Source organism: Hipposideros armiger, unplaced genomic scaffold (genome assembly GCF_001890085.2).
Source record: "Hipposideros armiger isolate ML-2016 unplaced genomic scaffold, ASM189008v1 scaffold_417, whole genome shotgun sequence".
Lineage (NCBI taxonomy): Eukaryota > Metazoa > Chordata > Mammalia > Chiroptera > Hipposideridae > Hipposideros > Hipposideros armiger.
In genome coordinates, this window is record NW_017731767.1 from 534,313 (window position 1) to 548,679 (window position 14,367).

At 57.2% G+C, this 14,367-nt stretch overlaps 2 protein-coding genes across 3 annotated transcripts; both read right to left on the reverse strand.

The window, feature by feature from the left end:
* Positions 1–6,080, reverse strand: LYL1 (LYL1 basic helix-loop-helix family member). 2 transcript variants are annotated; one of them, XM_019664230.1, is made up of 5 exons: positions 5,342–6,080; positions 4,895–5,089; positions 3,628–3,980; positions 3,452–3,543; positions 1–2,573 (listed from the first exon to the last, which is right to left on the reverse strand). In XM_019664230.1, exons 3-5 carry the CDS (start codon positions 3,957–3,959, stop codon positions 2,158–2,160), a joined length of 840 nt encoding a protein of 279 aa, XP_019519775.1. In that variant the 5' UTR covers positions 3,960–3,980; positions 4,895–5,089; positions 5,342–6,080; the 3' UTR covers positions 1–2,157. The 2 variants fall into 2 exon arrangements, with proteins under 2 accessions (XP_019519775.1, XP_019519774.1); XM_019664229.1 differs by lacking the exon at positions 5,342–6,080 and having other exon boundaries at positions 4,895–5,326.
* An 887-nt stretch (positions 6,081–6,967) lies between these two features.
* On the reverse strand, positions 6,968–14,341 carry TRMT1 (tRNA methyltransferase 1). The gene is made up of 17 exons (XM_019664231.1): positions 14,248–14,341; positions 13,751–14,035; positions 13,611–13,666; positions 13,237–13,379; positions 12,883–13,070; positions 11,064–11,179; positions 10,875–10,983; positions 9,907–10,059; positions 9,657–9,743; positions 9,509–9,578; positions 9,290–9,424; positions 9,121–9,206; positions 8,680–8,788; positions 8,518–8,594; positions 7,550–7,669; positions 7,334–7,463; positions 6,968–7,161 (listed from the first exon to the last, which is right to left on the reverse strand). Exons 2-17 carry the CDS (start codon positions 14,008–14,010, stop codon positions 7,012–7,014), a joined length of 1,989 nt encoding a protein of 662 aa, XP_019519776.1. The 5' UTR covers positions 14,011–14,035; positions 14,248–14,341; the 3' UTR covers positions 6,968–7,011.
* Positions 14,342–14,367: the final 26 nt, after the last annotated feature.

Genomic DNA, 14,367 nt, shown 5'->3' on the forward strand with positions numbered 1-14,367 from the left:
TTTTTTTTTTTAAGTCGTTTTCCTGCGTTGACAAGGATGATCTGGGGTTTTTATTTGTTTCGTCGTTCGTTCTCGGTTTCGGTGGGAGGGCTGAAGAAAACGTTCACATTTTAGAGTTAAAAAAAATAAAAACACCTCGACATTTAAAAAAAAATCAACACGATCAAAAAGGAAAAGGACGAGAGAAAATTATTTTTAAGGTAATTCAACATAAAAACCCTGGTGCTTCTTACATTATAAAGTACGTTTTAAAAAAACCCACAAACTATTATACATAAGTTTATGAATCAATTAAATATCCTGCACTTGTTAGGAACACGCATATCCCTTCTTTGTTGAGTTTAACGGAACGGGACAGCGGCGTGCGCCCAGCGGCGGGGCTGCTCTGGCCGCGGGTCTCCTCGGGCGCCCCACCCCCGGGGCCCGGCGCCCCCTCCTCGCCCCTCCCCTTCCGGGCACGGGGGCGCGGCGGGGGGCCCCAGCCCCTACCCCGCAGAGGTCAATGCCAACGTACAAATGTCCCCTCCTTCCCTCCCTCTCCGCCTCGAGCGCCCTTCTTTGAGCCAGACGCCAACTTGACCCTCACCAGCATTATCTGGAGCGCGCTCAGCAAGTTGGTAGTTTTCTCCCCGACCTTCCCCGGTGCCCACGACTCAACATCACTCCTTCCACCCCATCCCCACCCCCGTCAACCTTCGGGGAGCACGGGAAAGGCTCGACGCTCCAGGACAGGACCAGCCAAGCTGCCAGGTCGTTTTGGCCCAGGCCCGCGCCCGCACGCACGCACGCACACGGCCCGCACACAGCCCACCCCACCCGGAAACCAGCCCTGTCGACTGACTGCCTTATACACCCGCCCCCGCGCTGGCCGGCCGACCTAGTGCCTTGTTCTCACCCCCGTGCTGGCGGAGCGGACGCCGCGCTCTGGGTCCCAGAGGGGTAGGGTGGCTCAGACGACCCACCACTTCCCCATCCCGACCGTGCTGAACGGACCTACACACAAACACACACACACACACACACACACACACACACCACGGAAGAAGATAAAGGAGCAATAAAGTCACGAGAACTTTCGTCCCCCAATCGAGAGCCCGAGGGGCACTCCAGCCCCACCTCTGCTCCCCCCACCTACCCACCCTCGGGGCGCCCCCCTCCCCCCGCAAGCCAGCCTGGGCCAGCCCCGCTTCGGCCCCTCCCGGGAGATCCGTGCGCCCGACCAGCACCAGCATCGCGGACCGCAAAGGCCGCCCGTCCCGTCAAACAAGTTTCTTCCTAGGCTAAGAAACGCAGTATATACGAGTATCTCTATATATAGTACTAATGGATTTGGTGTGCTTCCCCTTAGCGTCCCCTGTCCCCCCTCTCCTCCTTCAGCCTGGTCTCCCCTTCTCTCTGCCCTCCACCCCCGTCTCTGCACTGAGATACATAAGAAACAAGGGTAGTTTACTGTCTGTTTTGTTTTCTGGGTTTTCAGTGTCCTAGCGGAATGCAAGTAGGCAGCCAGCCCGTCTGTCCCCTCTCTGCCCCGCCCTAACCCCGCCCCCGTCACTGCGCTTCTGTTATACCATCTTTGCCTGACTCTCCGGCTTCTCCATTGAATGGCTAATGTGTATGTGAAATAAAGAAATAAAGAAAAACAAAAACAAGAGCGCCTGAGCCTTCGCTAATGCGACCGTGCGGGGCTGGGTCGGGCTAGGTGGGATGATGCCCCGCGTGGACTCTGCGTCTCTCTCCACCCGCCAGGCGCGCTGCGGACGCCGTGGAGGCGCGTGTATCGAGTCTGCCGGAGGTGGCGCCGGCGGGAAGCGGAAGGCCCCCGGGCCGCACCCCACGTCTCGGTGACCCCCGCCCCAGCCCGCAAAAAAGAGGCACCACTTGGGTCCGATGACCGCTCTGCCATGTTGGTTCCCGGACCTCGCCTCCGGGAGGCGGACGCGGGCAAGGCCACTTCCAGCGGGCGTTAGGTGATAAAAAGGTCTGCAGGGCCCCTGGGGACGACAGACCCCTGGCCCTTTCCCCTTAAGGGGACGTCCTCGCTGGTCCCTCTTCGGGGGACTTCGCTCCAGAGCAGGCCCAGTGCGTGGTCCGCGCCTTCCTCGACGGCCCTGGGCTGAGTTCCCAGTGCTCATCGGCTCAGAGGCAACACCTCAGAGGTCACCGCACCTCCGGGCTGACAGCCGCTTGTTCCGTCTTGATGGGCCGGGCCGCGCCCCCGGGGCTGCTATCTGGGCAGGACGGGGGCGCGGGCTGGGGGCGCACCACCACCTCGGCCCGGCGACATGGCCCGCGGCGGGCACCCTCGTCCGGGCCTCGGTGTGCCAGCCGTTTGCGGGGACCGGGAGTGGTGGGGCCTGCAGCCAGAGCGGCCGCCTGGTCTCGCAGCAACCGCACCAGGAAGCCGATGTACTTCATGGCGAGGCGGAGCACTTCGTTCTTGCTCAGCTTCCGGTCGGGCGGGTGCGTCGGCAGCAGCTTCCTGAGCTCCGCAAAGGCACCGTTCACGTTCTGCTGCCGCCAGCGCTCGCGGCTGTTGGTGAACACACGCCGGGCCACCTTCTGGGGCTGGTGCCCTATGGACAGGAGGGACAGGGATGTCGCCAAGGGGGCGCCCCCTCCTGCCCTCACGTCTAGCACCCAGCATCCTGGTGGGGACTTCACACAGGCGGTGAGCTGGGGCTTTCTCCACCCAAAGGATCCACGTATAGGATTCGTGTGTGGTTTCCCTGCCAGTTAGCAATCCTCGGCGCCCCTCACCCTCAGCCATCTAGACAAGGACAGGCTCAGACTGCAGATAGCTGGGGCCTCTGTACCTCTGACTGTCTGCATCTTTATGTCACTGGCTGAAGTCCCCAGGGAGATGTTTCCCTGTGGCTGAGTCTAGGAAGCTGTCCCTGTAGTCCTCATTCTGGGTGTGCCCCTGTTTGTGTCTGGGGGTACTCATGAGTCTGAGAGATACTCTTATTGTGATTGTGGTCCTGTCCGTGTAGCAGGTGGCTGTGTGACTCATGGTCTGCCTAAAAGGCCGTGGTTGTATGTGATTGTTGCCATGTGGCTGTGTCATGCATGGATGTGGTTGTGTGGCTGACTCTTGTGTGGCCATGGTCCTAAATGGCTGTAGCTGTGTGGCTGTCTCCTGTGTGGTTGTGGTCCCGTGGCTGTCTCTTGCATGGTGATTGTTGATAGCTGCTTCCTGGGTGGTTGTGCATTCGAGTGGAGCTGTCATTTTGTGGCCCCTGTGCCATGCTGTTTGCCAAGACTCTTTGTGGCTTGTTGAGTGACTGTGGTTGTATGGGACTGGCCATGGGACTGTGGTTTTGTGCATGGATGTAACATGAGTACTGAGCCCATGTGGGCTGTCCTGTGTGTGTCTGTGTGCACTAGCACACCTCTCCTTGTGGAAAGGTGTGGAACAGATATGGACCCCATGCTGACACAAACCCACACTCACCCTCAGTCAGCTCCAGCTCACAGTGGCTTGGTCTCCGCTTCAGCCGGCTGCTAGGGAAGATGCCAAAAGGTCCTGCCGGCCCAATGTAGAAGCTGTAACGGTTCATGGGTCACTAACGCCTTGTGGGCAAGGACCCCTGGCCCCGGATTGCCTCCAGGCCCCAGCCCCCCACTGACCTGTTGAGGAAGGGGTGAGGATGGTAATGCAGGGCCAGAGGGGTTGTGGTGCTTCCCAGGGTGGAGAGTTGTAGCAGCGGGGGCCGCAGGGCACTTAGCTCGGTGGTGGCCATGGCTGTCCCTGGGGGCCTGGTGTGGCCCAGACTGATCACCGGGACACCAGGGGGCAGCCTGGGGGATGAGGTACCTCCATGGTCCAACTCCTCCGCCTTCGTGGACCCAGGGGAGACAGGTTTGGGGGGCGGGGCAGGTGCTGGGCTGGGAGCACACACTATCTCAGCTTTCTCAGTCATGGTGGGGCCCACCTCTGCCTGGGCCTGGGGCGGGCACATGGACCCCAAGGGGGTGCTCACCTGCGGAAGAGAAGGAAGCCAGTGGGGAGAAGGATCAGATGCCACACACTCCCTTAGCCCAACAAAGCCCTCAAATGGAAGGGACAGTAGTTGGGTGACAGTTCAGTGGGCAAAGACAGGTAGAGGGGTAGGCCCAGAAACTGCCAGATAATGGGAGGAGGGTCTGATACAAGGGCAGGAGGTGCCCAGTGAGATTCTGTGCAGCGATGAGCCCAGCGGTCTCTGAGCTGTCTGTGACCCATGAAGAGCTCAATTGCCCAGCCCCTGAGCAAATTCCCTTCTTCCAGAATCCCCTCACCTGGAGCCTATAGGGAGGGGTAAGGCAGGGAACCCATGCCAGACCCTGGGACTCCCAAGATGACCCTGTAACCCTCAGATCTGATCCTGACAACCTTCATTGATACTGTGTGACCTTGGAACCCCTCTATAATTGACTCTGACCTTTCACTGACCACCCCCTCTCTCCCAGGTGGACCCTGTGGCCCTCAGCTAGGACCCTGAGGCTTTTCCCATTGCCTCCCCGTCAGACCCTGAACATCCTCCATGATCACTCCAGGGATCACCACTCCCATTAAAAATGTCCACCTCACTAACTCTGTGACCCCACTGCCCAGTACATATAGTCATGCCCCAATCCTCCTGGCCCTGGTGACCCCACCCAACCCACGCCCGACCAGCATCCCTTTGCACCCTGCTTAGATGTCCCTGTTCACTCTTGGCCCCATGGCCTGGAGTGTCCCAGCAATATCAGGGACACCTAGTCCCTCTGTCCTATCTTCCCTAGCTGGTCTCTGGGGAAGCTGACCTGGCCTCTCGCTTAGTGAATTCTTGCAGATGAATGAATGAAGGCAGGAACGAATGAATGAGTGCAGGTGGGTTGGGGATCTCCCACCCTCAGGCCGCTCTCCTCTTACCCCTGTGCTGGTCCTGCTGCCTGCTGAGTACCCTGGCTCTGTCGGTCAGAGCCAAGATGTGGTTCCAGCTCCAGGCCAGGCTCCGTGACTCTGCTCCGTCCAGTCTCTTTGCTCTGTGCCCCTGGCAGCCGGCTGCCCTGTCTGGCTTCACCTCTTCCTAGGCTCCCAAGGGCCTTGGGGCAGCGGCCTGGGTCCCTGGAGAGAAAGTGAGCGGCTCCGGGCTGGCCCGCCCTCTCCCCGCCCCCGGCAGCCCGGTTTCCTCCCTCTCACCCCCGGTGCAGTGGCTGGAGGATGCTGGGCCAGTGCAGATAAGGGCCTGGCTGCCTGGCTGAGACTGATAAGGAGCCGGGCTGACCCCGGAGGAAACCAGAGGGCGGGGATCTCCGAGAGCAACCTCATGCCCCGCCCTCCACAGTCAGGACTGGCCCTCACCCCTCAGGGCCTCACCTTCCCTTCCCCCTGTCACTGGAGGGACCCTGGCCCTCTGAGGACCCAGCCCCAGTGCACAGCTGGGAGTGAGATGCCTGGATGCATGCAGAGGGGTAACTGAGTCAGGGAAGCAGTGGCCTCCTGTGTGGCTTGGGTCTGGCCTACAGCTTTGAACACCCCCAGCCATGTCCATGTTGATGGGGGTGGAGAGCCCTTTCCGGCCCTGCTGGGGCCTCGTGACCTGACCCAGAGCTCCCTCCTTCTCCTCCTCCTCCCCTGCCTGGTTCCTCTTTTTAAGAGCCCCTCCCCGGCCTTTCTGCCACCCGCATGCCTCCGGAGTGGGGGCACTGGTGGGAGGGCAGTTCTAACAGTCTGATCTTGGGTGTCCAGTGTGGCAGGTGTCCTGGGTCCCCAGCGAACTACCCACACCACCTTTCCAGATCCAGGAGGGTGACAGGAAGGGCCACAGCTGCGGGAGTTTCCTACAGTGACAATGTTGTCAGAATCTTCTGATAGGTGCCCCTAGCATGTCCGCACAATCCTGGTCCTCTAGGTCACAGGATCACATAGCCCCCCACCTTGGTGGTCCTTGGCCCTTAACCCACAGCCGGGCTACTTCAGGGTGGATGTTGATAAAAGAGGTGTTGGGTGAATGTCCTGGGTGGTGATGAAACTCAAGACTCAGATGGAGCCTCACAAAGGCAGGAGGGGGGGTCCTGGGTACAGTTAGGTAGCAGTGACAAGACTGTTCCTGATCCCCAGCATCCTCTCACCTGGGTCAGTCGTACTTTGTCCTGTGTCTGAGTGACTGGAGGAGCTAGCTGCCAGGTAGGCCCTCAGCTGCCACCTAGTGCCAACACTACCACCACCCTCCCAGGAACCAGGGGACACCGGGTCCCCACCACCAACCGTCCCACTGCCTCAGAGAAGTGAAGGTCCATTTCTAAGCACTGAGTGAACTGATGTCCCTATAAAGCGGGTTCTGGGATCAGGTTCATTTTACTTTTGTGGATGGAGCAAGGTGAAGGGTACCTCTGGGGTCCCCCAGTTACCACGTGGCAGAGTGGGAACTCTGCCCCAGGCCTCTCCGTTAACGTTTCTAAGGCCTGCTCTTGGGGGTAGGATGCAGCAGCCTGCCTGGTGCCTCCATGTGCGCCAGGCCCGAGGGGCCACAGGGCAGGAAGCACCTGGTCTGGAACGGATGCACAAGGCGCCTGGTTCCGGTCTGGCTTCCGCCACTGCGGCCCCGCGGGGAGCTGGGCCAGAGAAACCAGGCAGCGAGGAGGGGGCGGTGTGAGGCCACGTGGGAGCCTCGGTGGCACTGGCCTGCTCGCGTGCCTGAGTCCATAGCAAGCCAACTGGGTGGGTGGTGCGACGCGGCTGCGAGCGCATGGCTGCCGCCCCGTGGCCGCCTTGGGAACCGCAGGCGCCAGCAACCGGGTGCAGGGTGCCCAAGTGCCTCCTCCTGCAAAGGGACAGACCACTCCCCCATACAGACAGAAGCCCTGGGCAGAAACACTGACAACACCTCAGTCAGGCAGAAACAAACCAACCCCTAGATCCACAGAGCTCTCCCAGGGACAAAGGAAAAGGCCCCAGACACATGCTGGACAGATGGACAGACAAACCACAGGCAGCCTCCACTCAGGCAAATGACCATCAGGGTAAGGTGACATCTCTTTATTGGCTCAATCTATGCCTGGACCAGCAGTGGCCCCAGGCCCAGGTGGGTTCTGGTTGGGAGTCTGTGGACAATTAGTGCAGGTGGCTTCAGCAGTGGCCTTGGGTGTCGGAGATCTGTGGGAATAGCAGCACTGGTCCCCTCGTTGACAGGTGCCCTGGTGAGACGATAATGCATGTGAACCCTGGCCCAGAGCTCAGCGGCCTCCACTGGGTTCCTTTCCTGGATGGGGAGCTGACTCCCAGACTCCTGCTCATCCCTAGCTCTCCCAGGCCTGTTGCAGTCTGTGCTGCAGTGGGAGGTGTTTGTGTGTGGGGGGGGAGCCTCACCTCCTTGAACCTCTTGCAAGGAAATGTTTTAAGCCGGGCAGCCCGCTGGGCCGGGTCCTCAGCCAGTTCCTTTCGCTTATTCTGGAACAGCTTGCGTCTGTCCTCCATAGCTTCGCCTACTGTCTTGCCCCTGTGTAGGGAGATAAGCAGCTGGGACCCCATCTGGCCTCCGCACCCCGGCCCTGGCCAAGCCCCACCACCACCACTCTCACTCACCTTGGCCGGGCGCGGGGCCGGGGGCCCCAGTTAGCCTCAGGGTTGGCCTGGAAGCGCTTGAGTCCTCGCTGGCGGGAGCTGGGGTTGGCATCGTCTCGGATGGTGAAGTTGGCCTGCAGCCTAGGGAGGGGGGTTGGGGTTGGGGGGCAGCTGCCACAGAGACATGCACAACAAACCACCCAAACCCCCTTAGTGCCTCTCAGTGTGACTTGGGAAGACTGTGTCTGCCCGTATCAGGATTCTCTCATTCATTTACTAAACACCTATCAAGTACCTACTGTGTGTCTGAAATCTGCCGTTGACATTCTAATGTACGAGATGGACAAGCAACAGGGCAAATCAGCAATCAGCAAATCACATTGTGTTAGGGCATGAGATAAGAGTTTTGGGTAGAGGGAAGGGGTGCAATGCAGGACAGGGCAGTCAGGGACACCTGAAGGGGGTGGGGGAAGAGCCATGGGGGGCACCCAGGGACAGGCATTCCAGGTAGAGAATGGCCCGTTCAAAGGCTCTGAGGTGGGGCTGTGCCTGGTGAGTATGAGTAAGGATGCCAGTGTGGAGTGAGCAAGGCAAGGGAGAGGGTGGGGATAAATGAGTGCAGGAGGGGACAGGCAGATGGGGCAGGGGAAACTTTGTTTCTGAGTGAGGTGGGAGCCACAGAGAGTTATGAGCAGAGGGGGACATATCTGACTCAGGTGCTTACAGGCACCCTCTGGTTGCTGTAGGGGGAACAGACTTGGGGTGTGGGGTGGGAGCTGGGGACCAGGACAGAGGTGACTACACTGGTCTAGGTGAGCAGTGATGGGGCTGGACCAGGGTAGGAGCAGAGGAGCATTGGAGAAGTGGTGAGAAAAGGTGGACTCTGGATCTCACTTGAAGAACTAGAACATTTCTGTGTAGGGAAGTGCCTGTGTCATCAGCATGCACGTGAGCATCTATGCCTGTGGCAGCCGTGTCCGCATCCCTACCTGGGCTCCACACTGAGAATGCGGAAGGCCGGGCTGGTCTCTGACAGCCGCTCCCGTTTCACTGGACACTCCTTCTCCTAGGAGGCAAAGGTCAGAGGACAGAGGATACTGTGCCTGCCCTCCCCTGACCTCTTACCCCCATATGGTCAGGCCAGCCCTCACCCAGCAGCGCATAATGTCCCAGAGGACCGAGGCAGGGGCATCCGTCTTCACAGCATTCTTACAGGCATGGGAGAGTGAGACCCGGAAGCCAGCATGGAGAAGGGCCGACCTGGGGACCAAGAGGGGCCATGAGGGGGAGGCTGGACCCCAAAGCCAGAGCTGACCTGTGAGGGTGTGAATCATGTCACATAGACTGGCGAGGCTTGCTGCATATTACACAGTGACTACATGGCCAGTGTAATGCCAGTGACTGTAATAGTTAGACTGTCTCCCTGGCCAGGGCTCTTGGCCTCTGAGCTGTTCTAAGTACTTGTACACGAGAAGCCCTGGATGTGAGCAATGTTTGATCTCCATTTTATGAGGGACTCTGGCCCAAAAGGGGCCCAATTTGCCCAGGGCACCTAACACTCAGGCTCTGCTCCTCCCTCGCCCAGCCCTCACCGCAGCTGCAAGAGGCTAGGTGTGCTACAGTGGATGGTGCTGCTCAGCTGGTCCAGCGTGTAGTACAGAGGCACGTCCAGCAGCTCCTGCCAGGGGGGACAATGGGATGGGCATGGGGCAGAAGAAGCTGGGCACAGGCAAGCCCCCTCCGTCATGGCTCGGCCCCCACCTCAGTGACAACGCTCAGGACTCCTCGGATCCGCTCCGAAGTGTGGAAGCGGCTGGGGTTGGTGCTCACAGCTTCTAGGATACGGCCCACAAAATCCAGGTCATGGATGGGCTCTGCCCACACGGGACCACCAATCTGCAGACACAATGGCCACATGGACAGGGAACAAGACCACCGGGACCCTTGTGAGCCCCCCCGCCTCCCTTGGCCTGGCTCTACCTGATGCCGCTGCCCACAGTGCTCACACTCGGGGGCCACCGGAGGACCACAGGCTGCAGAAAACTTGACCCTGCACAGAGAGAGGTGGTTAGGGGGCAACAACCCTGGGATGCCCCCTTCACCTCCCTTCCGGCTCACCATTGCTTACCGGCCACCAGGGGCCCCTGATGCTTTGCCAAGGCGCTGAAGGTGGAAAGCCCCGCAGCCCACACACTGGAACACCAGTGCCTGCTTGCTGTGGGGGGAAAGAGATGGCCACCATACCCCAACTCCTCCCTCGGGCTGCCTCAGTCCCTTTTAGGACTCCCATTTCCCCAGGGCAGGGGAACACCCCCTCACCCCAAGGAAAGGCACTGTTGCCTCTCTCAGTCCATCACACATCCCTGCCCCCTGCTAACCTGGCTGAGGCCTTGACCTTGGCCTGGCCAGTGAAGACACGAACAAAAACTCGCACATAGAAGTCTGCACTGATGCTGAGCAGCGGCACCACGAAGCGCTGGTAGCAGTTGGCGCGGAGGTCCAGGCTATGCAGGACGATCCTCAGGGCCTGCGGGGTGGGGGAAATGGCGGCCGTCATCCCTGCCTCCACATAAGGTGCTCACAGCACAGGTGTCAGAACCGGCTCCCTGAGTTCCAAGCCCAGCACCCTTGGCAAGTGAGTGTTACAATAAGTTCCCTCATTTGTGAAATCACAACAGTCTCTATCTCTATGGTCCTGCCGTGGGCACTAAGTGATTAAGGAGCACGCAGACCCAGTAAATGGAACCTATTCCAATTAGCATTTTCAGGGTGCCCCATGCTGTGCCCAGGGACCTGTGGTCTGGCCCCCATGAGCTGTGTCAGCAGGAAGTGGAGACACTGGGTGCTGTAGAACTGCTGGGGCCTTCTCCATTCAAGGGGGCTGCTGTGACACTCTAACATAGAAAACAAGGCAGGGTTTCCCAAACTGTGGACAGAGGAACAAGAACAGAGCTCCTCCTTTCCTGGCCCATCAATGTCACCAGCCACTGCCTTCTTGAATCCCCACAGCAGCCCAGTGTAGTCCGGGCCACCGTCATCATGCCCATTTCACAGATGCCAAATCTGAGGCCCAGAAAGGGGAAGTCACTTGCCCAAAGCAAGGACCTGAACCCAGAGCTGAACCCACCAGACCTGGAAAACCTGCCTTAAAAAAAACAATTGTAGAAAGTTCTTAAAACAGAGACTACTAGAAAGAAGAGTATAATCACCACTCCTACCTTGGGCAAAGCCATTAACCTGCAAATGACCACGACTGGCAGCCCATGCTCTTAGGAACTATGCTGGTTAAAGACATGCTGCAATGGAGGAAGCTGAGCAGATCAGCGGGTGGGGTGGGGACGGGGTGTCGGGGGCGGCCCGGCTCTTGAGGGCCATGGCGCCGTACTTGCTGTAGCAGGTCTCCCCACTATTCCCCGCCAGCACTGCCATGTCCGTGCAGGTCACGCACAGCAGCCCTGCAGGAAGGGACTGCACAGTGAGGATCCTTCAAACACCCCAACCCCTGCTCCGTACCCCTGCATCAACCTGGCCTTACCTCCTTCACTCACAGCCTGCACAGCTGCATCCAGGAAGGAGGCAGGGCTGCCATAGGGGTCCAGGTCGATGACTTCAAATCGCTCCGATACCCGCTGGTGCTGGTACATCAACATCCTGGGAGCAAGACGGCCAGGTCCTCAGCCCCCTGTACCAGGGAATTGCTCTGTCCCCTACGCATGTTCACTTATGCAGTATGACGGTTTGGGCCTGAACTTGGAGGTCAGTGGCCCAGGCTCAGATCCTGGTTTGGCCATTTGCTAACTTCATGACTTTTCCTCCTTGGGTCTCAGTCTACCCACTTCTAACAATGGCAATAACAGCCAATACAGTAAGTCCTCACTCAATGTCGTCGTAGGTTCTTGAAAACTGCAACTTTAAGCGAAACGACGTATAATGAAACCAATTTTACCATAGGCTAATTGATCTAAATAAGAGTTAAGTTCCTACAGCATATTTCTGGTCACAAAAACATCACTCAATTTCTAAATACCCAAAACACTTCTGATATTAAACAATGAAATAAATGCGAGCTCTACATACATATAAGAAAGATTAATAAAAACAAGTCAGATCATTATTTTCTACCTCACTTATTCCAGTTCAGGGTCATGGGTGACTGGAGCCTATCCAGGTTTCTCAGGGCACAAGGTGGGACCCCCCCCTCCCTGGACAGGACACCCTTCCATTGCAGGGCCACCCACACTCACTCAGACTGGAACAATATAACATGCCAGTTTACCTCGCATGCACATCTTTGGGATGCAGGAGGAAGCCGGAGTCTCCAGAGAAAACCCACATAGACATGGGGAGAATGTGCCAACTCAACACAAATAGTAGCCCCAGCCAGGAATCAATTTTTTTTTTCTCATCAGCATTATAAGGACATTATTCAAGGATCTGCTGCTGTACTGATGTAGCCTGACATTGTTTCAAGCAATTTATAGATACATTAACTCATTCAATCACATAATCGTCCCGAACAACTCCATGGATTTGGAACTATATTGTTCCCTTTCCAGGGTAAGTAAAAGCAAATGCTACCTTCTCAACATAGTCAACCTTGACCATGTTATTTAAAATTGCAATCCCCTCTCTCGCCACCTTCCTCCATCAACTGTACATTTTTTTCCAGAGTACGTCTCATCTCCAGTTTACAATGTAATTTATTTATTTGTCATGATTATTTATCACCTGTGTTTCCTATTGGATTTTAATAGCCAGGAAAGGAAACATTTTTACTTATTTATTTTCTGTAAAGGGTCAGACAGTAAATATTTTAGGCTTTGTTGGCAACACATGGTCCCTACTGCACATTCTTCTTCTTTTTAAAAAACCTTTAAAAATATAAAAAACATTCTTCGATGGCAAGCCATAAAACACCAGGCTACAGGCCAAGAAAGGCTGTAATTTGCTGACCCTTGCATTTGAACGTGAACTCCACAAGGTCAGGGATTTTGTCTGTATTGTTTACTGATGCACTCCATGCACTGAGAACGGTGTCTGATACAAAGTGGACAGTGGATATATATAGATTCATTTGAACGAATAAAAGTACAAGAAGTTGAGACTAACATGGAAGCCATAACAGCACTTATATCTGACCGAGTGTGGGCTACACAAGTATTACCTCTCATTTAATCAGTACAGCATCTCCTGTAAAATTGTCATCATTTTATAGACAAGGCAACTGGGGCTCAGAGAGGCTAAGGCACTCTCCCGCGGTCACAAAGTAAGATTATGACACAGCCAGGATTTGACCCCAGGCAGCCTTGCTCCAGAATGCACCTTCCATCCTCGCTCTGCTGCCCCGAACCTACCGGGCATCTGCCTGGCTGGGCTGTACCAGGTGGGCAACTTTATTGAGCTGCACATTATGGCGTATGAGATCCACAGCTCGGGCAGAGGCATCGTTGGCAACCACGGATTGGAGCCCAGGCACCTCTCGGGCAAAGCGAATGGAACGGAGGCCAGAGGCTGCCAGGCCCTCCAGCACTCGCAGACCTTCCTGTTGGGAGTAAGCAGGAAGCCCCACTCATATCAGTACCTCCATCCTCTTCTAGGCCTCAAGGATCCCCCACCACTCTCCTCCTATAGCTCTCCCCCTCCAGAAGGTTTCCTTCCTCCATCACCCACTAGACTCTGGGGCTGCCACATCCTATGTCCAGGCCCACCTCGCAGATCTCCCCCACGGCAGCTGTTTGAGGTTCGTCTCCCGGGTCCATGTTTGCACCCTCTTTAAGTTCAGCCTTGTCCTCCTCTTGCTCCGACAAGTCCACGACCACCTTTTGCACGTCCTTCTCACCTGGTACCTTGACTGCAGCCACCCAGAAGCACAAGTCAGGGACTACCAAAGCTCTCCCTGAGAAATCTCCTCCAACTCTTCAGAATACGTAAAATTCACGGAAGGAAATCTTCCCCCAAGGTCCCTAGGGAAAGGCTGAAGAAGCAGAGCCCTCCAGCCTTTCCAGACTTGAGGGGATAGGGGGCCAGGCAGGGAGAGAACTCTGTGTGACCCCGCCCACTAGGAGACTGGACCTCCACTCACTCTGGATTCCTTTGGCCCCAAGCTGAATGCGAGCAAACTCAGTGATGACAGCACATCTGTGGAAGACGAAGACTAGCTCACATCCCCTCATTTCACAGACCCACTGCCCTCTGCCAAGCTGATCCCGGACCCCTGCTCACGTCAAGTCCCGGTTGAACTCCTGCACTGGGTTGTAGAAAACTTCGTTGGCGCTGGGGAAGGCGATCTTGGCGGCCCCCTCGCTGACCGTCGTCTCCTTGGCCTCAGGTGGGCGCTTTTCTCCGCAGGGCACCGTGCCGTTCTCCATTGAGAATGGATTCGTCGGCCTTTGGGGCTGCCCCTCCATAAACCGGGCTCTACCGAGACTGCGGGCGGAGCGGAGAGTCAGGTTTAACCATAGAACGATCCTCGCACCGGACATCAGCGGGAGCCTCAGCCCGCCAAGCCTGGATCAGGAGGGCATAGAGAGGATTAGAGAGCTGCGTTCCCGGGCCCCTGACCTAAACGTCTGTAAAACAGAGGCTAAGAAGACCCTGCGGCCTCGGTAAGCTGGCACCTTTCCCTGTCTTCGGATGACAGGCCCCTGCGAAACCGGAAGCCCTCGAGTGGGCCCGCCCCTGACCCAGAGGTCTCTCCGCACCGCCCAGGCCCTCCTCACCTTCTCTCGCAGCACCGAGAACCGAATTAGTCTCGGTGCACATTTCTCGGATAGGACCTGGGCGCCGCCATGTTGGCACAGGGTAGATCACATGGCAGGATTCGGCCAATCAGTGATTCT

What these genes read in the sequence shown, in the direction of transcription:
- LYL1 (XM_019664230.1), bottom strand. Translation starts at nt 3,959, where the DNA reads ATGTGCCCGCCCCAGGCCCAGGCAGAGGTGGGCCCCACCATGACTGAG. An exon ending in CCTCACCCCTTCCTCAACAG is followed by an intron (nt 3,544 to 3,627) that starts GTCAGTGGGGGG and finishes GAACCGTTACAG; the next exon opens with CTTCTACATTGGGCCGGCAG. An exon ending in TGAGCTGGAGCTGACTGAGG is followed by an intron (nt 2,574 to 3,451) that starts GTGAGTGTGGGT and finishes TCCTGTCCATAG; the next exon opens with GGCACCAGCCCCAGAAGGTG.
- TRMT1 (XM_019664231.1), bottom strand. Translation starts at nt 14,010, where the DNA reads ATGTCCGGTGCGAGGATCGTTCTATGGTTAAACCTGACTCTCCGCTCC. An exon ending in GGGACATTATGCGCTGCTGG is followed by an intron (nt 8,595 to 8,679) that starts GTGAGGGCTGGC and finishes TTTGCCTCCTAG; the next exon opens with GAGAAGGAGTGTCCAGTGAA. An exon ending in CTTGCAAGAGGTTCAAGGAG is followed by an intron (nt 7,162 to 7,333) that starts GTGAGGCTCCCC and finishes TCGTCTCACCAG; the next exon opens with GGCACCTGTCAACGAGGGGA.